The sequence below is a fragment of the Passer domesticus genome, chromosome 2 (genome assembly GCF_036417665.1).
Source record: "Passer domesticus isolate bPasDom1 chromosome 2, bPasDom1.hap1, whole genome shotgun sequence".
Classification (NCBI taxonomy): domain Eukaryota; kingdom Metazoa; phylum Chordata; class Aves; order Passeriformes; family Passeridae; genus Passer; species Passer domesticus.
This window is the reverse complement of record NC_087475.1, coordinates 11,273,215-11,296,302: the sequence shown is the minus strand read 5'-3', so window position 1 is coordinate 11,296,302 and position 23,088 is coordinate 11,273,215. Positions and strand designations below refer to the sequence as shown.

The following is a 23,088-nucleotide window of genomic DNA, read 5'->3' as shown; positions in this document are numbered from 1 at the left end:
TTATTTGGTTTTGTTTTTTCAAAAACTTCTCAATGGAATATTTGCAATATTTTCTACTTTTATTTTTATTAAAAAATCTTTTTTTTCCCCCATGAATGCAGAAAACTAAAGCAGTCCAAAAAAACAATGCCTCAAATAATTTTCTGCTTCATCTGGCTGTCTAGATTTTTAAAAAGCAACCAAACATATTCCACCACTCCAAAGACTTGCTTTGTTTTTCTTCCATGGTAATATGATCATGTATATCATAGTCTTCTGAATATCTGTATTTTTATATGTAATACTTGCAACTAATTGTCATTCATTCTGTTCTCCACTCTCAACAATTCTCCTTTGTCAAGGACGTTTTTGAGTCCCTCTACCTTAAATCTCTGCTAAATAATCTAGTCCAGGAATATCTTATCTTTTTCTTTTTTCCTTACTCAGTTCCTGAAATCCAAAAGCAGTGACAAAAGCTTTAGGGTCTAGTTCTTTCAGTAATTCTTAATGAAGGATATTCTGACAGGAAAATTCTTTTAAAATAAATGTAATATGCCCTACATGTCCTTTCCCTGGTTTACAGCAGAAAGTACCATATATACGCCCCAGGCTACACACAGCTCTGTGAGGGACTGCAGTGGCTAAAGACTGAAATTTAGGATTTTGCCCATTGCAGCAAAATTGTATAAAGAAACTGTGGCCACCAAAGCCCACTCCCCACATGAATGTGCTTCCTGATGGGAACAGGACTGTGAGCTAAGCCACCTGATGGGAGCTTGAGATAAGATAAAGGTGATACTAATGTCCAATTATCTCAGGTCTAGGGAGAAGTAAACAAGGCTGGAGGGAGACAAATATATCCACAAAGAAAGCCAAACTCAGCAGTTGTGCTGAGAGTCAGCTCTGGATGGGTTTGGGATGGGAGGATGAGAGTTTTTGGGTGTGTGACAAGATTTCATCTTCTCCTACACAAAATGGCTCTCTTGTAAGAGAAGATGGACCCCAAGAAGGCCACATCCATGGGACATTCATGTGAGAGGCAGTTGAGGAGGTGTCATAAATCATCAAAGATCCCCAAAGTGTCCCCCATATTAATTTCAAAGCCTTGCACCAGAGGACTGCACATGTGGCAAAGTGATTCAACAGATCTGGAGTCTGTGACAAGAGAGTGTGTCAAACTTCTCCCCTGAGGATGGTACCTGAGCATTCCCACCTGACCTGAACACATATTAATCCATTGAACTCTGTGTTTTGTGGGACCCTCACCACTGAGAAGACCAGAAGAAAAGGATCAACAGGACACCATGAGGATTTATGAGGAAGTTGTACCTGCAGTGAGGTCTCCCCTCAGTCTCCCCCAGGCTGAACAGACCAAGGGACCTCAGCCGCTCCTTACACGGCTTCCCCTCAAGACCCTTCACCATCCTCACTGCCCCGCTTTGGATGTTCTCTAACAGCTTAATGTATTTTTTTACATTGTAGCACCCAAAACTGCCCCCAGCACTCGAGGTGAGGCTGCCCCAGGGCAGAACAGAGCAGGACAATCCCCTCCCTTGCCTGGCTGGTGAAGCTGTCCCTGATGTCCCCAGGACAGGGATGTCCCTCCTGGCTGCCAGGGCACTGCTAGTTCACATCCAACTTTCCATCAACCAGGACCTCCAGGTCCATTCCCATTGTGCTGCTTTCCAGCATTCCATTTCTCAGTCTGTCTGTACATCCAGGGTTGAGGAAAAGTTTAACTTTATTTTAGACTATTGCATTTGTGAGAATTTTAATTACATAGACATGTTACTATACAGACAGGTCTATATAATTAAAATATAATCTTTATCTTGTAAACTGCAAAGAGTAAAACATTGATTTTAAGCCTCTATGGTCTTCCTTAATAAAGATGGATGAAAAACCTTACGGACAATGGCAGTGTCTGTCTTGGAACTGAAGTTTTAGAAAGCCCAAACCATTGCAATTGATTGGTGTGCAGTAGTATCTGAACATTGTTAATGACAAGTGAAATCTCTCTCAGATACACAGAACTTTGCTGTAAAAAAATGCAGAAGGATTTGCCTGAAGTTAATTTTTGATATCTAGTAATTCTGCATCAATATTATCTCAATGTAAATCATAAGTCAGCACATATGTATTGAAAATTAGTACTTCTTACATTCAAAGTACTTGGTATAACTTCTATAATATGATTAATATATTTTGGATTTTTATGGTAAACAAGAATAATAAGGAATTTTGGTTGGTAAGATAATATTATATACACTGTGTATATATACACCTACATGTATTTAATCATGCTTTTATGGCTTAATGGCTAATATAGACTTTTTTTACCCCTGCATGACTTGAATGTATTTCATAAATATTTTTCTTTGCTTATCTTAAAAAAATTTAATTAATACTGGCTGCTAGCAATACGCAAATTTAAAAAAAATATTTAAGCCTAAATATACTTGTTTCTTAGGGCTTGTGACCCTCTTATGTTTGTCCAAAGAACATTGACATCAAATGTCTTTTTGCTACACATGAGGCCACTTTTGAGTATGACTGATGATAACATGAATGTAGACTTACGTTAATTAGCCATCTATGACAAACTATCAGAGGAAATTCAGCATAACAAAAGATTTTATTATATTTAATGGAATCAGGTCACTCATTAAATGAAAGTAAACTCAGGAAAATGTCAACCTTCTGATCCCCAAAATGCCAATTATACTACTATTCTTATTTCAAATTGAAAGAACAGAAATCAAACTGTAGCATTCATTTTCCAACAAATTTTCCCATCCATACCACAAATAACAACAGTAGCAATTGCAGTAGTTCCAACTGTGAGCTCGAATTAAGTTGCATTGACATGCTGGAAATTTTATGTCATTGCAGGTAATCTATGAATAATTTCTACACAAGGCAAGCTATAATACATGAACTATAACCTTGTTACGACTTTGTGTTTCTGCACTTTTGGGCCCATCTGTTTTTCTCTACACTTGATCAACCAAGCTAAGACAACCTACGCCTGTTCTGGTGGTACAGAAAATGTTCACAAATTATAGCCATGTCAGTCCACTCTAATTTTTATCTTGTCCACATAGCACAACAAATTGATTTGCTGTGGCAATAAACAGTGAAATAGTCTCTTCAGTGTCTAGTAATTAGAACTAATACTAGTAGACAAATTAAAAGGCAGCAAAACAAAATGTCTCCATCAGGCACTTATAATAACCTTCATAATACATACAGTAGATGTTGTGAAGACTAAGGTGGATAAATGAGGAGAATGCTGATTTTGGCATCCAGCTTACTTTCAGATAATTTAGCTCATCGCTCTTGGCTGACACCAGACCAAGAATAATATTAAAGAGTAATAAACTCCTTCCAGCAAACCTCTGATTCCATGGTTCACTGGTCTCAGACCTAATCTATCAATCCATTTACTGCACAGTAAAAGGTAAGAAACCCATTACAGATCTGTTACATGCCATGGCAGGTGGTATATGACAAGAACTGAATTCATCACAAACTCCAGTGCCGAGTACCCTTTTGTGTGCTTTGAAGCACTAGGTGGTTACCTTACTTGGCTATCACAGCATAAGAAACTTTAAGCTTTGAAAATAAATGAAAAATTCTTGATGTGAAAGCATAAAAATGGTCATAAACCACTTCATTTTTCATAATATTAAGACTTCACAAAGATAGTGCTATTTTCATTTTTACAAGAAATATTGGCTTTGGAGAGGGTACAATAAGTAAAACCAGGATAGAATTTAAAAGTCATGCCTTTAAAATGTGGTCTTTAATCCTCATTCTTTGCTTAAACTATAATGTATTAGGTAACAGCCTATTAGAATCATTATTTAATAAAGTTGTATAAAGAAATGTGGTGCTAAAATTATTACTATCCAAAGGAAGAAAAACTTTTCACATATCTACTCTCAAGGTCATCAGCATGTGACATAAACACCTAAAAGCAAAGACAATTCTGAAGTAAAAGCTAAAAAGATACTTTTATGTGACTGCAATTCCCTTCATACTAAATTTCTTTTCTAGGTGATTTCTATTGCTGTAGGGCAACAGTTTCTGTGACTGTAAAGAAGGTTTGAACATTACTTATTTCAAATATGTCACCTTGAAGGTTAAGACTCACAGGTGTTGTCCCCTATTCCCCTGATTGGCAGATCAAGGCAAAACAAAAATTTGTGATAACTTTAGGAGATATTTGGCCACATCCTCAGCTGGTGTAAATTTCCCCAGCTCCTCTGAAGCAAGCACAATTACTCTAGTGTACACCAGATAAAGACCTATCTAACATTATTTATGTAACTGTCATGTATGTTTCATATCTTGAAAATAGTATCATCCTGCAAAATGACATAATCATAAACAGTAGATTGTTACGTGTTCATTTCTAGCAGAGATGCCAGAAAACAAAACATACAGTTTGAAATAAAGGATTAAAGTATAGGATACACTCTCTTAAGAGGGGGTGGAGAGACAGAAAAGCCCCAGAGAAATCTCTGTGTGGTGATGTTTGTCTACTGTGCTTTGAGGAACACAAAAAATATATCCTCATCAAAACCACTGACTACAGAATCCTCCTCAGGTGACCTAAGAAGTTTGTCTGATATAAAAGTGCCCATCCTGTGAGCTTTGGCTCAGAGTAAATATCTGTGGGGTTTTTCCAGTGCTTACATATCCATATCTACAGCTGAATGAATAGAACATTAAGTTCCTCTGTCAGGCTCATAGAGTTTCTTTCTATGACTTTTAGTTTTAATTCAGATCCTAGATTTTCAGGGCAGAAAGTGAAACAAATAATTGAGGCTTCCTACAAAAATAATGAGTAACAGCAAAACATATGAAAATGAAAAAATAATTATTTTTCCCTTCAGTATCATTGGGAAAATCTTATCGAACCCCAAAAAAAGGTCTAACATTTTGTTTTGTTTTCTACATCTGTCAAGATCACAGAGAAAACAGAAAACCTGTGAAGGAGAGCACCTTCAGAGAAGTATGGATTTGAGTATTGTAATTTTCAAATTCAATTTCTGTTCTTTAAAAAAAAAAAGGACAAAATCCCACAAGAAAGAAAATGAAACCACTGCATTTTGCAGATTCTTTACATTCAAAGACCAAGGAAGAATGAGAACTCAGTTTTATACATCTCCATGGGTAGATAACAGAGATAGAAATTATGTGGTTAAGTAATGATCTCAAATGGAAAATTACTTTCCTTGGTTTATACTCTTTTAATAGTAAATAAAATTTTTCAAGTAAGAAATTCCAAGAATATTTGTCTTGCCAGACACATTAGATCTAGGAGACATAAAATTATAAAAATTCAGTAAATTGTAATGATTCACTAAACAGTAGTTTTTGTCTCACGTATTTCACCCAAACCTAAGTACTTTCAATAACATTCATGGTTGCTCTGACTGTAACCGGAGACCTGAAACATTTTTGCATCAGCCAGCAGAAAATGAAAATTCCAATTTTTTAGGTGTATGACTAATGAGTAAAATGCTACATTCAGTGACAAATTGCAGATTTTCTTAAAGTATATTTATGTGATCTGACTAAAAGTTAATTAGTTTTTTCTGAAAACTAATGCCATCTTTTTAAAACCACAGCTTAGGTGTTAACACAGTCCCTGAATTCAGCTATGTACATGCTTCCTTCAGCCAGTAGATAACATTGTTTTGATCTTGAAGTGTTCTGAATTTTTATTTATACATTGATTTCAGAAGCCCATTTATAGAGAAAAAGATACTTTTGTCCAGCCACTGAAATAATGATTTATGTGTCCAGCCTGGAGTTTGTGAATGTGATCAATATTTATTATCCAATATTGCCCGAGTCATTAGCTAATATTCTGAACTTTGTCAGACTGCTCCTGTTGGGAAGAAGTTAGTAAGAGTACCACATCACGTTTCTTTTTATTTCTCATATCAGTGCTTGAAATTCAAATGTATTCATGAAAATGGTAACAGAAAACCCAGGAAGTATTCTTCTTGACCAGAAACCCTACCTTGCCTTTTCAGTAAGATACTCATATAGTTTTCTCACTTTTTCCCCCCCAATGAACACAATGAATTATTCCTTTTTGCCCAAGTGTCCTGGCAACTTTAACAAACAGATGCCACAGGTTAATGTTTCTGTCTCAACAGAAATCCTTCCACTGATTCTACCTTGATTGTTTCCAAGCAGGCTAATCCATACCTTGGCCAGTAGTCCTCTGGATGTTGCTTTCTATCATTTTTACCATGAAAACACTCAAATTATCTACCTCTCTTTACCAAATTTGCTACTAATTTTCACCAGTTTTCAATACAAAAATATGCTATTTCCACAATAAAACAGAACAAAGTCCTCCCTTACTTCTTTCCATCACTATGGAAAGCAAACTATTTGGTACTTTGCTACACAAAACCCAGAAGTGAATGTTCAAGGTTGGGAGAAGTGTGGTGGAAGGTGAAACAGTGTTCATCTTGGGATTTGGAACAGGAGAGATTTGGGAAGTGTTTCCATAAAGAAAATCAAACATTTGCCTCTCACACACCTGAGTAACAAAGCCTGGAATATTTGCTGTTTCAGCAAAAGCAATGAGCTACAAAAATGATGCTGTGCATTCCACCCTTAAGTAGAAGAACTGTAATTTAGGGAGTATATTTGAGTGCAGCATCATCACTCCAGTCACTAATGGTCTTGGTTTGCTATCACTGTTTCGCACAGCAGTGTATTGTATCCATTTTTCTTCCTCAGGTTCATTATGCACACAATCATCTCTTCATACAGAGAAAAATTATACATACCAGAAAATATATAATGCAAATATTCACTGCAGATTAAAATTTTATATCACAGTTATATCAGTAATATGTCTAACCTTTAACAAACGATGGTTAGCCTCCTTCAGTGTACCCTCAAGCTTATGTTTTTTGTCTGGGTTCAGCGATGCACTTCCAAGTGCTATTCCTCCAGTTTCATTTAATCGTCTCAGTATTCCCTTGTGGGGCGGCAGCTCTCCAACTCTTAACTGGAACAGACAAATACAGCAGTTAAGATGAACTGTGGTAGGATTTTCAGCTCTCTTATCTTGACCCTTATTGATTTGTGTATCAGCCAAAGGAATAAACTCAATTCAAGACAAAATAACTGTTGCTTTCTGAATGTAGAAGGCTAAAAAAAAAACCCAAAAGAGACTGTATTGGTCAATTAAGTCTAAAGAGAGTTCTACGTGACATAATACAGGGCTTCTCAGGATATTAATCACTATTACATTATAAATTCCAGACCTGGATACTCAATACTTCATGTATATCAATTTTAATAGTCTTGTAATATGGTATGGAGCAAGCACTTTGGAGAAATGTTTTAATATGTTCCAGGCTGTGAACAGCCACCCAGAAGGTATGTGGTGAAAAGCTCTCCACTCCAGTTTAATGTCTTAAGAATGTTCATGTATGTTTACTAAAAAAACCCCAGAAAATAAAAAAAAAATTAAAAAAGAGGAAAGTCAAAAGGAAAAGCAAGGCAGCATCAAAATGTACCACTTCTCAAACACATATGTTGTTACTGAAAACTTATATTGTCAAAGTAACTTAATTTATCAAGTAAGGTTAATGTCGCTTCAAGGGTTTTATTGTTCTGGGGTTTTTCCATATTTGTTCTTGATTATTGACAAAAGCAGGTAAGTATGAAATGAGCCATGCTGCAAGGTAATGCATTATTTGCTCCATTAGGATGTATTCCCTTTTGTGCAGCTCCAAAAGCAGGTGGACTGTAAAAACAAGATACAAATAAGAGATGCTAACACCTTATATTTGTACTATATATCCCTTAGGAATATTGTATAGGAATTATTTGTGTATGTGAAGAGTAGAGCCTTCCTGGTTCTGAACAATCTATTTAGTCTTTAAACCCTTAATCATTTCTGCAAACTCTAAGATGCATCTAACACTCCTTAAAAGTGTTTATTTGCCTTGGATCTGATATCCTCAACAACACAGCCTCACAAATTCTCTGACCAACTCAATGACATCTTCGGCTGAACAGAAGGACAAACTCACCACATGGTTGAGTCTCCATTTCCTGAAACTATATTTATCATGTTTTTACCTAAAGAGAAACTTGAAGATAGATTTTTACTAAATAATCCTTTAGGGGTTTTTTTTGTTGTTTGTTTGGTTTTGGTTTTTTTTTTTTCCTAACTTTGTTGTGAGAAGGATATATCAAACTGAAAAATTTTCTTCAAATTCTTTAATGCTCTATCCATTACCAGCTGAATTTGTTCAACTTGGATTTACAAAAAGGATAACTATGTCCTTATCCTCAAAGAAGGATAGAAAAACCTTTAGGCATACATCCTATAAGTAATACACATTTTCCAATTACAGTTCAATTTATTATTGTACAAGTAATGAAAAATAGTTATTCTACTGAATACATTTCAAAAACCTAAACACAGAATCTTCTGTTGAATATATTTATCACCAGTATCAAACTCTAATATATTCAAGAAAATATTCCAGCCATTAAAAACAAATATTTAATATTCTAATGGGTCTTTTTTAAGTTTTCTAAAAAATAAGTCACCTAGATGTTTAGTCTAGAAAATGTTGCAGTGATATTTTAATGAGTTGACATTTATAATTATGCATGCAGTTCTGGATCCTCTTGTGAAATACTGAATACCATTTAATAAGTGAGAAGCTATAAAATGTTAACAAGACACCAATAGAGAAATGCTGTACATATAAACCAGTCATGTTCTGAATTAAGAAATGAGGATGAAAAAGGTAATGATTAATTTCCTAGTTTTGGGATATTTTTCTTTCAGTAGATTTTCCATTAGTCTTCTGGTTTTAGTATGATCAATATATATTTGTACCTGGGTTTTGAAATTCCCAGCCTTTATTTGTCTAAAAAAGTTATATGGATGCTGTGTTTGATGTCAGAAACAATTTTGCAAAATAGCTTTTAATTTTCTTCAATGTAGAATCGATAAATTAAGAATATATTAAGAATAGAGCTTACAATACCTTTACTTTGCTCAGACAGTCTCTCAACTGGTCTTCATTCCCTTGTTCAAGGGGAATACAAATAACGTTGTCTGTTTCCTCTAACCATAAAATCAACTTGTTCAAATCCTCTTGAAATTCTGATAAAATATTCTTTTCTTCCTCTATCCTGCAATAAAAATGTGAAATTGTGGTTTCTATAAATTTATTTTTATGTGGAAGTGCTTATCCATAGTAAAGGATGACAGATAACTAATTCTTAGAATTTATACTAATTATTTTTATAAGCGGGCCACAGATTTCTTCATATCAAAAAATATCAGACAAACACCAATGCCCTTTTAACATGGCATTAAATGTATTTTAAAAGAAAAGATCAACACAAAATTTACGACACCACTAAATTCAGCTTCCAAATTACATATGGCAGGTAGCAAACAAGCACACCAGAAAGAAAGCAGCTAATTATTCTGACTAAAATTCTGCTTGAAGTAACGGCAGTGAAGCCCAGTGTCTATAACTAAGAATTCTAGCATGGAGTGTTACCAATGTGTAAAACCTGAAACAGAATCATTTGGACATATTAAACAAGATATTTCAGTAACTGTGCCATGTAGTTTGGTGTTAAGATTCACAAAAAATAAGTAAGGTTCACAGTCGATAAGTAGGAATAAGATGGGATTCACAACACCTAAATTTAGATGTCTACACTTCATCTCCAACTACAACTCATCTGCTCATTTTCACTATGATTATATAAATATACTGAGATGTGAACTTTTGTGCAAAGCTCCTGAAGCTATCAAGAGATGCAGACAAAAAAAATTTCAAGAGCAGCAGGGAAGAGCATTGGTAGAATGTGAATGCTTGGGATTAACATTTGGAGTGAGACCTTCTAAAGGACAAAAAATACAATTTGTATAAAAATACTTGTAATTTAACCACCAAAATTATTCACACACTGAGAATTACCTGTATGTAAAGATGAAAGATTAAATACTTATCAAAATTAAACAATGAGAAGCAGATCCTGCAAGGTGGGATAATATTTTTATTATGCCATTTTCCTCTGATACACAACTAGCTCATGCAGTATCTGGGACCATTCACCCTCACTCAAAAGCCTGAAGATATTCATCCCTTCGGATGGGGCATAAGTGGGCAAATAACACTGGTATGGTCCTGTTTTAGAAAGTGGCATAAACAACCAATAATACCCAAACTGCCCTCAGACTCATTTCTGAAGCCTTTCACCAGAGGACTGCCTATGACACACAGTGTTGCAGCAGAGAGTGCTTAACTGTCCCCTCCCCAGGGGAAGTACTTGGGCATTCCCACCTGAACATATTGAACTTTATGTTATGCAGGCTTCTCTAAGCCCCAATGGATCAAGACTGAGACCATCACTTTGCCCAATCAAAAAATGCAACAGTCAAATCTTATTGCCTGATCCACTGATGGGCCTTTCTTTCCCTCTTCACTATCTAGTCTTATACTTTCTTTTCTTTCTTTTCCTTATTCATTTTCTTAAGTGATATCTTTACACGTCTATGTTATTTCATTTCTATAGATAATAACTAAAATGCCTACAAACCTCCTTCCCACTGCAATCAAATTGTTCTGAAATAAACCTGCTATATACACACAGATAATTTGTCACTGACTGTCGTTTCACTGTAATCTGCCCAAAGTGATCTACTACTAACAAGAATCTCAGCTACTCTGCCTTCAGCAGTGGGTTGTAACAATATCTGACCTAAACCTCTCTTGGCCCAACTTGATGTCCTATCCTTTGTCTCTAGGGGGAAGGGACCAGCCCTCACCTCACTAGCACTTTATTTCAGGGAGTTGTAGACAGTGATAAGATTTCTCTGAAGCCTCCTTTACCAAAAACAAAGCTTATTTTCAACACATAAAGTCAATATTCAGAACTGCACTTAGAGTATGAAAATGCTGGTTGTAAGTTATATATAAACTGAAATGTTTGGCAAATTTGTGCTGCTCTGAACAAGATCTCAATATAGTTCTAGATCAAATTCTTGGTTTGGATCTAGAATGGATTCTAAATCAGTAGATTTACTTGGTTTTGTTCTTAAAATAGTATATCTTAATATCTACTTGATATATAAGCCAAACATTGTTTTGTTTTTTGGTTTTTTTAAAGCTCAGAAACAAGTTACGTCAGAGTATCTGTCTACAAATTAAACAAACATAAGCCACTGGCTCCAAATTGTTCTTTAGAGGACCAAGTAAGAGACTATATTTGCTGTGAAAACAATAAAATTCTCCAAAACTATTTACACTTATATATAAATTATGGTTATACACATATATACACATTTATACAAATACATTAGAAAATGAACACCATAAACAGCAAAAGAATAAACAGCCCTACTCTCTTGATTTTGTCTGAGATTTTCTAATAGAATCATGCATGAATATTTTCTTGAACTGCCATTTGCCCAAGATTACTGGAAATGACACTGATATCAACAAAACATGCTGATGCTCCTAGATATAGGAATATTTATTGTACTAATAAATATTTATTGTACTAACAGATTTATATTTATTTATTTATTACAACTCTGGATCTCTTATGGAGTACTGTTATTCAGACAGAAATTCTGGACCTCTCCAATATGCACAGATTACCTTTTGATTGCATAGGTCATGCAAAAAAAAAACCACAACAACTTTACAGCATCACGCTTATTGCACTGTTCTTCACTGAGAAGTGTTCATGTTCATGACTTGAGAGGCCATATGCTCTTCTCAAACCAAAATAGGTCACCTAAAACCAGCTAATCAAAACATTTGTTTCTGTGAAAATGAGTCAGATGTTAATCTATGCTGAGATCCATAGCACTGCAACCATAAAATGAAGGAAAATTAACTTCCTATACTCCTGAAAGCAGAACCACAACTTCAAATATTTCTGAGGCATTATCCCTCCCTGCCCCAGTTATAGAAATCTGGGAATCAGGCTTCCAGTGTTATACCATAAACCATATATTAAAACCTCAGTCTCTCAATCTGACCAGGTACTCCAGAGCCCAGGCTCTCAGCAACAACTTTCATTTTTCTGGTTTCCTCTCACTTCTACTCATTTGTGAAGTGCATAGCTCAGTGGAGGAATTATGTGATGGTACCCTGAGGATAAACCTGAGAAAGATCCAAGTTTAAATACGTTAATTCTGGCACAGAAAAGGCATAGCATTCAACTCAATACACCTGAGAACAAAATTATTGAGCTGCATAGTATTTTAAATGAAAAATCAAAAAGATTTCTTGTCTCCTAGAAGAGATAGCAATTGGCAAGATTCCTTTTTCATCTTAAGTATACTGTCAGTTTTATCACCCTTATGAATTGAGCTGCAACTCTTAAAACATTAAAAGTTTTCCTAGTCATGAAGGAAAGAATTTTTTTACTTTGATGACTAATTTAAATACTGATTAGTAGGATAAGGGTGTTTTTTAACCTAAGACTTTCCAGGAATTTTTTCAGAGATTTTTGTATATATGTATATATGTATATATACATATATACATGAAATCTATTATCTATTGTCATCTATTATATATTATCTACTATCTATTTTATATATATATACATATTTCATATCTGTATGTGGGTCATTCTGTGCGTATGCCTGCACAGAAGGGTTTCAGAGTTCAGGAAAAAAATCCCCATTCCATAATACTTCTTTATTCTAATCAGGAACAACATGCAGTAAAGGAATTTAAAGGTTCATTGCAATTAAGAGGACATGGAGGTACACCTTATAATTTACTTTACCATCTCTTCTTGACCTGCTAGAATGTCACTTCTTTTATAAATAACCACCTGCAAGACAAGTGTCATATTATGCAAGACACTAAAACAAAGAGCTTTGTGTTAGTTGAACCGGTTAATCAAATTAAAAGTTTTAACTCAATGACTGATTACACCTTTTGAACAAACTGATTTCTATCACCATAATTACCTTTGGAACAACACACACAGGTAATTTCTAGGTGTTTAAATTCATGGTGACATGGAAAAATTAACATTTACTTGTTACTTAGGGAGTATGGGCTTTCAAATCCAAGCCTCAACAAGCTGGAGTAAGGAACATGAGCCAACACTCAACTCAGACATAGATAGAGCAAGAGAAAGCAGTTGGGATATGACTTTCTGGAGAACCAGGTGATTGAGGAATAAGATACAATTCCAGCAGCTGGCCCTATGGAGCCAAGCAGACCCATCTCCAGCACAGGTCTTCAAGCTGTTGTAAGGATACTGCTGTATCCTTACAAACCAACCTAAGTTCCCAAAAAAGCTTTTAACCTCCTTGTCTGTTGGCAAAAGGTTTATTTTATTAACCCTGAAATATAACCCATTTTGACTGATGGAAAATTCTCAAACTACAGCAGAGAAGCACAGAATTTCCTATGTAACTTTCGCCTTCTACACAAACTGCTTTTCTTAGGCACATTAATTTGTATTTTCCATAGTAAAACATAGCAGATTTCTGTTTGTATTTCTAAATTCATAGGGTCCCTTCATTAACTACTCTGAATGCACATCTTTTTATAGGAATCTTACATACGTTATACTTTTGGAAGTAAATGCATCAATATTCAGTTTTTAATACTAAGTAATAAATTAATCATTTTTCCTAATTACATTTTGTACATATGATAATTTTTATATTTTTTTTTTCAAATTAATCCTTAGTTATATTCATTAACTAGTACATAAACACTCATGGAATATATCAATAAGCTTGTATTTTCATGTGCAGTGTCAGGAAACAGTGCAAAATATAAATTGCAGCTCAAATATTATCTCCACAGTCAACAATGTGATAGCAATACCATAGCAACCTAAATAGTAAATAGTTAGTGAAACACATCAGATGTTTAGAGATTGTAACTGCACGCAAGTGATGTCAGATTTATTTGGGAGGTGTCAGCTATAGAAATAAAATGTACAATCATAGGCGTAGGGCAGATCTGTACTTGTGATTCATATTCCCATCTGTAAGTACAATAATATTTTGGTGCCTTTTCACGTTTTAACATGCAGGCATCAATTCTGCATTTATAGTGTTTCTAAAATTAGGAATTAGTGTGTTTAATAGCTGCTACTGAAAATATGAGGCCACCAAAATCGTATCAAAAATGTAGAGATAATATTTACAAAAAAAATTTAATTTTCATTATTTCTCTAAAGAATGGATAAATATGCTTCATTAGGGTAAGGAACTTTAAATAAGTGAAATTAAAATAGCACATAAACTTTAGAAAATATATTTAGATATAAATACTTAACAGTAAGAAGTTTAGTTAATCTGTTTGTAAACACAATACAAATTTATGACAGTAATTCTTTTCTAGTGATTCATTATAAGAAGTCTAAACAGTCAAAAAAAGAAAATTCAGAAAAATTCAATATGTAGCTAATTATGTGCTGGAAAGAAAAAATATATTTATTGACATAACTGTCATAAAATCTCTTCATCCTACACCAGTTTTTAAACAGCAGCTAGAAGATAATCACAGCCTTCAGTATGCTGAGTTTTCAAGTAAAGGAAAACAATCTCTTGTAGCTAGTGTGTTATGCAAAAAAAAAAGAATACTTAAGTAAAGATATTGAACAAAAAATATTAGAAAGTATATTTACTTTATAACAATTAATTTTTACTTAGAATAGAAAGCTTGTTTTTTTGTATTCAGGATAGTACTTGGACGTCTTCTGGTAAACAGCCGTTGTTCTGTCATTCTTTACATAATTACTTCAAATTCGCTTGGGTGGAGATCTGAACAGGCAGTCTGCAGGTTCAAACTCATTAAACGTGTAAATGTATTTGCAGCTAAAATAATGAAAAATTCTCTTCCATTCAACTGAACCCAATTTTAACAAATGTCAGATCGTGATGAATAAAAAACCCCAAACTGATTACTTCTGAAACACTGAAGGAATCTATTTCCTGGGCATCTGTTTTCAAAAATTACACAAGAAAGTTTTAGGAAAAGTGAAAAAAGACCAACCAGCATTATTGTTACAAGTCTTTCAAGAGCCTCATTTATGAGCCATCCCCTTCTCAAGCTCCTATGTGAGATATTGCTTCTCCTCCTATTAATGTTCCTTTTGCTATCCCTGCCTGCCCCATGTGTTCCAAAAAGAGCATCCCCAAGCTGCGTCACAGCCCTGGGGCTTGCTGCACACCGTGGCCCTAATGGCAAACCACCACTTCCCTAAATCATCCAAAACTCAGATGTCCCAGTGGCATGTCTCAGAGTAGGCACAGCGTGCTGTGGCCTGATGTGTCTCAGGGAATGAAAAGGCAGAGCAAGCTTCTGTTGGTGCAGTTTAGAAGGTTCAGTACTAAAAACGATTGCTGGAGTATGAAGAGGGAGACACAGACACTTTGAATTTCCCTTTTTTTGTCTGGGCTTAGTAGCATCTATTCAAAGGGCCTTTGTGACTTCCCGTGGTCTCCAAAGTCTCAATTTCAGAGTCATGCTATACTAGAGTACAAACTCCAACTTTTCCAAAAACATGTCTTTTGTAGCAAAATGTTAGCAGAAACTCAATTAAATTCCCAAATTGCTAACTAGCAGTGTATCAGACTTTCAATCAAGTTCCACTTCATTCAACTGCCTGGTCTGTTTCAAAGTTTTCAGTAAGATAAAATGGCTAGATGTGCTAAAATTAAATTCTCATTTAATTCTTAGCGGGATGGATTAGACTGCAAGATACAGAAACTTTAAACACTGAATTCAAACTTCTACAGCTTTGAAACTCTTAGATAAAGGCAAGTGGAAGATAACATTCTACGCAAACATAACTCAAGCATAACCTCTTGATCTTCAGTACCAAAGAAAGGAGATTCAAAGTCAATTTTAAGTCTGTGCTTTGCCTGGGATCAGCATTTGACCTTTGAAAACTGAAAACCAGCTCCTTTTTACTGAAGAGCAGTACAAGTTTCTCAAATTGTTTTGAGATTTAGTTTGTTTTCTTGTCTGTTTTTAATTAAGTTGACCTTTCGCAGTCCAAATAATTCTTATTCATTAAAACTGCCAGTCCATCACTGAGATTAATATTAGCATCTAGTGATCAGTTTCAGCAATTTATAGGATATCATGGTTTTGATATGGTTTACAGTTCTTATAATTCAGGTAGTCTATTATTTATTCCAAATTATTTCTGAAAATTGAATTGACATGGTGAAACTTTTTGAATTATATCCTGCTTAAATCTTTCCTTTCAAGCCAGATTGAAACTGTGGGGTTCACAGTGGTTAGAGGAAATATTTTGAATTTACAGGGTCTTTATCAATGCACTGATAGTATTATAAATAAATACCAGACCAATTAACCATACAACCTCAGGAAAACTGACAAAGCAATTTTGGAGAATTTGTCCTCTCCTCCCTAAAATGTAATCAACACACCAGAACATGAAAAATACCCAAGTGTTTCAGAAAAGCCCAACAGAGAGCGATCAACATTGAGAACTGGAGATGGTAGTTAAGAGGCACACAGAAGACAGGCCATTTCCTTTGCTCCATTCACCTCATACTCTCCCAGGACCCACAGACACTAGGTTAAGAATTGTCTTGGGCTGAGTCATGACATTTTCCTCCATAATCTTCTGTGGCCAGCACATCTCAGATATTCAGAAACCATAATGTAAATATTAAATCCATTTTAGCATATCTTACATTTCCAGCAACTAATATTCCCTTCTAGGTACTGAGGAATTAGGTCAATAACATTTTGTTCCACTTTCTGTTTACCCATCCGTTCAACTTTTTAAACCTCAGTCATAACCCTCCTGAGATTTCTCTCCAGACTGAAGATCCCCACCTACTTAGTCTCCTCTCACAGTGCAGCCACTCCAAACCTTGGCTTATTTCATCTGGCTCCCCCCATGAATACTTTCTGTGTGCCCTTTATATCCTTTGACATGCACAGAGCTCTGCACACAGTAACCAACATGAGTACACCACAATGTTTGATATCACCAAAACAGGTGTTTTTTTTGGTTTGTTGTGATTTTTTTGTTTGTTTTTTTTTTGGTTTGTGGCATTTTTTGTTTGTTTTGTTTTGTTTTTTGTTTGTTTGTTTGTTTGCTTTTTTTTGTTTTGTTTTGTTTTTTTGCTTGTTGGTTTGGGTTTTGTTTTGTAGTGCCCTTGCTGATGCAACCTAAAACATGATGGCTTTTTCTTTTGCTGCCACCCCATCTTGTGCCTGTAAACACTTTCAACAATGAAGTCGGGATTGCTTTCTGGAGTTGTAACAAGCTCAGCATCATTTAAGTGTGGGATAAATGTCTGAAATATTCCTTGCCTCACATTTGTCTCTGATCAAGATCATCTGCTACTTGTTGCCCATCTGCTCAGTTTTGGAGTTTCCACTATCAACTCAGCCTTTGAGTACCTAAGGCATAATGTCATCAGCATTCATGGAAATGTCACTATACACCTCATGTCTCCAACAAATTTCTCACATTCATGCACCTTCTAAAAATATCTATATCACTTTCTGTTACTCCTGTAATTGCTTCCCTCCTCCCCTCAGTCCCAACTGATCTTTGAATTCAGCTTGAAAAATACATCTAGAAGGGACTGTCAATGCCTCACATAAAAGCTCAAAACTTCATGTAAAACTGTGTGGGATTATCAAAATCAATTTTTTACATTTGGGTAAGCAAATAGCAAAAACAGAGCTTACAATATATAAAATTTCCTTGTCAAAAATGCTTAGCAGCATTACACTTGAATCTGAAATCACTAACAGATTTCATTTCTGGAATCCATTCAATTGCTAATTTCTTGCTGCTTTATCTTGAGATCTGCTGAGCAAAAAAATGTAATAGGAAACAAAATTTCAGTTGATCACTACTCTGAGCTACTGAGAATTAACTTTAAAGCAGAGCAGAATGTATTAGCTACAAAGAATAAAACTTGAAACCTATTAAAAGTTTAGATTCAGTTTTCTTTTCTGATTTGCGGAAGGATCTAAATGTTAATATCTATTTTATTTTTCTTTGAATTTATTATATGAAAATGAATTATACCCAGTCGGCACTCCTTTCGGTATTACCTCACTTCAATATGTTTTTTAAATGGTTCCTTCCACTTTCTCATTCTCAAAATTGACTTGAAAAAAATCTTAGAATCCCCTTCATAATAATAACATTCTTTTAACTGTAAAAATTTAATTTTTAGGAGACATAGACAAAAATAAAAGGACTATTAAAACCTATGTGAGTCACAATACAAGCATTCTGACTTTGCAGGTACTATATTTTTAATCGTCTATTAAAGGTATTCTGAAAAATAGAAATCAAAATATGTCAATTGATCCATATTTATTGTAATTTATATTCTACTTTAAATATACTTAAATAAATATACTTAAATGAATTTGACATAGTACCAGCACATGCATTGGGCAATGCCATGACTTATATCAGCTCTTTGGACTGTATGTAGAGGTCACTTCCTTCAACTTTTGTTTGCCTCATGCTTTGATGTTAAGGATTAATCAAAGTATTTTGGGTGACATGGGTTTCAAGTCTTAAAAAGACAGAATCTGACTGCATCCTCAATCAAGTTAGGACAAATAATGAAAAATAAAAAATGTCAAAGCATAACAGTTATGCAAATCCCATGACATCATGGCTATATAAACACTGTGCAGCTGATAAGCCTATGGTCTTTTCCTTCCTAGGCTCATCAACAATTGAGACCTACTTAGAACACACCACTTTTCCCTGTTAACTAGGTTTCTTTCTTTTGACAATCGAGAAGAGAAGAGAAGAGAAGAGAAGAGAAGAGAAGAGAAGAGAAGAGAAGAGAAGAGAAGAGAAGAGAAGAGAAGAGAAGAGAGAAAAATGAGAAAAAGAGAAAAGGAAAGGAAGAAAAAAAGAAAAGAACAGAAAAGAAAAAAAGAAAAGAAAAGAAAAGAAAAGAAAAGAAAAGAAAAGAAAAGAAAAGAAAAGAAAAGAAAAGAAAAGAAAAGAAAAGAAAAGGAAAGGAAAGGAAAGGAAAGGAAAGGAAAGGAAAGGAAAGGAAAGGAAAGGAAAGGAAAGGAAAGGAAAGGAAAGGAAAGGAAAGGAAAGGAAAGGAAAGGAAAGGAAAGGAAAGGAAAGGAAAGGAAAGGAAAGGAAAGGAAAGGAAAGGAAAGGAAAGGAAAGGAAAGGAAAGGAAAGGAAAGGAAAGGAAAGGAAAGGAAAGGAAAGGAAAGGAAAGGAAAGGAAAGAAAAGAAAAGAAAAGAAAAGAAAAGAAAAGAAAAGAAAAGAAAAGAAAAGAAAAGAAAAGAAAAGAAAAGAAAAGAAAAGAAAAGAAAAGAAAAGAAAAGAAAAGAAAAGAAAAAAGAAAAGAAAAGAAAAAGAAAAGGAGATCACATGTGTGGTGGCAGATGTTAGGGTAGGATGTGTTTCCAAGACCTGGGAGCAAAAAGCATTCCCTGGGTCTCACACAGCCAAGAAGACTGGGAGGTGAATAGAAACATCCTGATGCACTTGCGTCTCACTAAAGTACACCAGGAACATTTCTATCAACGTAACACAACACTATCTGTATTCCTCCTGGTGCAATGCTATTATTCATGCAAAGTTCACTAACTGAGGTCTCTGCAATGATTTTCATCTAAATTACACAAGCTGTCATTCTAGAGGAAAACAAACCAATCAGTCAACATACTAAACAGAACAAAAGGAGGAATACACATGCAAGTGTTTGTTTAAGAACCTCCATCTAGGGAACATAACTGGATTATTCCCACTTAACAAATCCTAGGCTTCCTTAAAATGCAGAATGTGTCAAGAAATTCCAATATTCTAAGACTGCACTGAGCCAAACATTCAGTTAGATATTTCTACCAATATATGAAGGGATGAACAATAACAATCAATAACAATCTTAACCAGAACAGTAATATATTTTATATCCTCAGACAAAGCTCAACCACCAATCTCTTTCTTCTATGTTGCCAAAGCAGATTACAGGGCTGTTAAAATGATGTGTTATTATTTTGTAAGTGTTTGCACTTGCAAATTGTAACATAACAAATTAATGCTTGGAAACACAGATGAGTTTCCAGTATACAAAAGAAAAGCTTTTTATGGGAGAAATATAGGCCAAAGACTCCCTTGTGTAACAAATAACAGTACCATCAACACCTGGAAATACAGCAGTAATAATTGTTTAAGCTTCTGACAGCTGTAGATTATTTGTTGCACCTCCTTCTTTTAACATAGAATTGTTTAGGTTGGAAAAGACCTTCAGGATCATTGATCCCAACCTTTAACCCAGAACTCACATCCCTAAACCGTGTCCCTAAGTGACACATCTGCATGTCTTCTAAATACCACTGGGAAAGCTTATAGCACTTTTCAGTACCTAAAGGAGAACTACAGGAGGGCTGAAAAGGGACTTTTCACATGGGTATGTATGGATAGGACAAAGGAGAATTGCCTTAAGATATAAGAGTCTTTAGATTAGATATAAAGAAGAAATTATTTGCTTCTGGGTTGTAAGGCACTAATACATGTTATCCAGAGAGATTGTGGAGTTCAAATCACTGGAAGTTTTCAAAGCCAGGCTGGATGAGGCTCTGAGAAACCTGATCTAGGAGAGGTTTCACTGTCTATGCCAGGAGGGTTGGAGCTCAATGAACTTGAAGTTCCCTTCCAACCTCAACCATTCTGTGATTCTATGGTGACTCAATCACTTCCTCGGGAAGCCTGTTCCAATGACTGACAACATGTTCCAAGTGAAACTTTAATCATGATTAGGGTCAGCTATAACCCTTCAGAACACTCCCTTTTTGATGCAAATAAGCATTTTCACAGCTTTTTCTCCCAAGTGGCTCTGAGCAGAAAAATGATATGTGACACATCAGAAGTAAAAAAACTTGTTGCACAATACCTATTCTTCTAGTACATCTCCAACATTGATTAATCTATCTCTATAAGGAATGTTCTGGTATTAAAAAAAACCAACAAACAACCATGAAGAAAGCTCTACCTGTATTTTCTATTGTATTTTAAAGCAGAATGGCATATCCAGTTAGGATAAACATCTAGATTAAGAACATGCTCTTTAATAAAAACTATCTTAACAGCAACTTTTGGGGTTTTTTTACACTTAACTTAAAAAGTTATCTTTTTAAAGGTATAAAACTATTTTTGTATTATCTGTAACTCAAACTCTAGCTCTGTGTGCCTGCATGAGAAAAACAAATTTATCTAAAAATGATAATAAATAATATTAAATTGATAAATCCATTTTTAAAATCCAGCCTATGAAATGTAGATGTTAATGGCATCGACTTTGACAGATGAAATATATTATGTTTACCTTTTTAAATCAACTAAGGTATCATTAGTATAGCACACAGAGATGTGCTTTAATGACACACAATCAAACAGAAAGATCATAAACCAGTTGTAAATTCTGTACTGTTCTACTTAAAATTGAGCAGTTATGGATGTTTGTTTGGATCTTTTAAACATTAGGAGTTAAATATAAAAATATGGAGTCTGGAAGGGACTCCAGGGGATGTCACTGACAGGAGTAGGTAGAAAAGAATTAAACAAATTATAGTGTATGAACAACTTATAGAATGTAAAATTTAATTACTGGTAATTCCTTTTATACTCGAAAACTCTAGATGTTGAGAGCTCCTTTGAAATTTCAAGCCAGAATAAAATCTAAAATAACTAAAAATAATTTCATAATAACTTTACTCTCTTTTAACCTACCTCTTTTTTTTCTCTACCAACTGTTTGCAGATCTCCTTCCACCGGTTATTCAAACTTTCCAGTTGTTCCTTCAGCACCTTGGCATCTGCCTTCGATGACTGCCCAATAATCTCTTCACCAGTTGCATTCAGTGTTTTGACAACAGTTTGCTGCTGCCCAATGCCATCTTGAAGCTCCTGAAAAATACCCAACACATTCACATCTTCATAAGGAAGTTAATTTGAAAAAAAATGCTTCATCACATACCAGCCAGATGGAAAGAGGTGAAAGTTTTTGCTGTCCTCTGAAATCCAAATGAAAAATCAAAGATGAGTAAACATGAAGATATCATTTTGTAGCAAGTGCCTTTCAGTACATCTCTGCAGCCTTTTATCCCCTCCTGTATTGCTGTCTACTAGAGAGCATTACAGTAATACTCTGCACATCAATCAATAAGTAACAGTTGTGAACAAATGTACTCCTACACACCCAAAGGTATATATCACATATAAGAGTCTACAAAGCATTGTAAGATTTAAACTACAAAATGTCCGAAGTTCCTATTAGCTATAAACTCAAATAAACAATGTCAGGAAAGCAGAGACTGTAAAACTTCTGATTCCATTAAAGAATATATTTTTCTCCAAATGCGAGAAGCCTAGTAACTCATGTAGTTTTTGGTTTAGTTTTGATTTTTTCACTGGCTTTTGGTTTTGCTTTGGGTTTGGTTTTTTTTTTGTTTTTTTTTTTTTTGTTTTTTTTTGTGGAGGGGGGAGGTTGGTTTTGCTGTTGTTGCTGTAGTTGCTGTTGTTTTTTTAGGTTTGGTTTGGAGTTTAGTGTTTGTTGGTTGGTTTGTTGTTTTGGTTTTTTTTAACAGGACTGGGGGCAACAAAACTTGTAAGGAAAAGTATTGTACTGTTTCAATTTACACACAGAATTAAAAACTACTAAAAATAACCAATACGGGCCATTCTTAAGTTTTACTAAATACATTGGGATACATTTTTCTTCATCTTTTATGACAAAATCGTTTTTATTGTGGAATTCCTGTAGCTATCTTACTTCATGTTTAAAAACAACAGAATTCTGAATCTGTAGCTTCGATTGTAACACTGTATGCCTGTTGAATCAAGTTCATATTTATAAATAATCAATATTTTCATATTTTTACTCATCAGTAGAGCATGAGTATTTTTCCCTTGAATTCCTCAGAATATATAAACAAAAAAGTGTAAAACAATTTTCAACAGCTTACTGCTAAAATAAGCAGGAACTGAAATAACATCAACAATCTACACTGTGATATTCATACTTATGACAGATTTTCACAACCT

General features: G+C 34.6%; 1 protein-coding gene across 16 annotated transcripts in view; it reads right to left on the bottom strand.

Moving 5' to 3' along the window:
- Positions 1–23,088, bottom strand: part of DMD (dystrophin) — a 1,145,450-nt gene that overhangs the window by 368,227 nt on the left and 754,135 nt on the right. For all 16 annotated transcript variants that reach the window (XM_064407380.1, XM_064407383.1, XM_064407377.1 and 13 more), the window contains 3 exons: positions 21,776–21,951; positions 9,030–9,177; positions 6,875–7,024 (listed from right to left, as the gene is read on the bottom strand). In XM_064407380.1, coding sequence (XP_064263450.1) covers positions 6,875–7,024; positions 9,030–9,177; positions 21,776–21,951 — 474 coding nt within the window. The remainder of the gene's footprint in view (positions 1–6,874; positions 7,025–9,029; positions 9,178–21,775; positions 21,952–23,088) is intronic.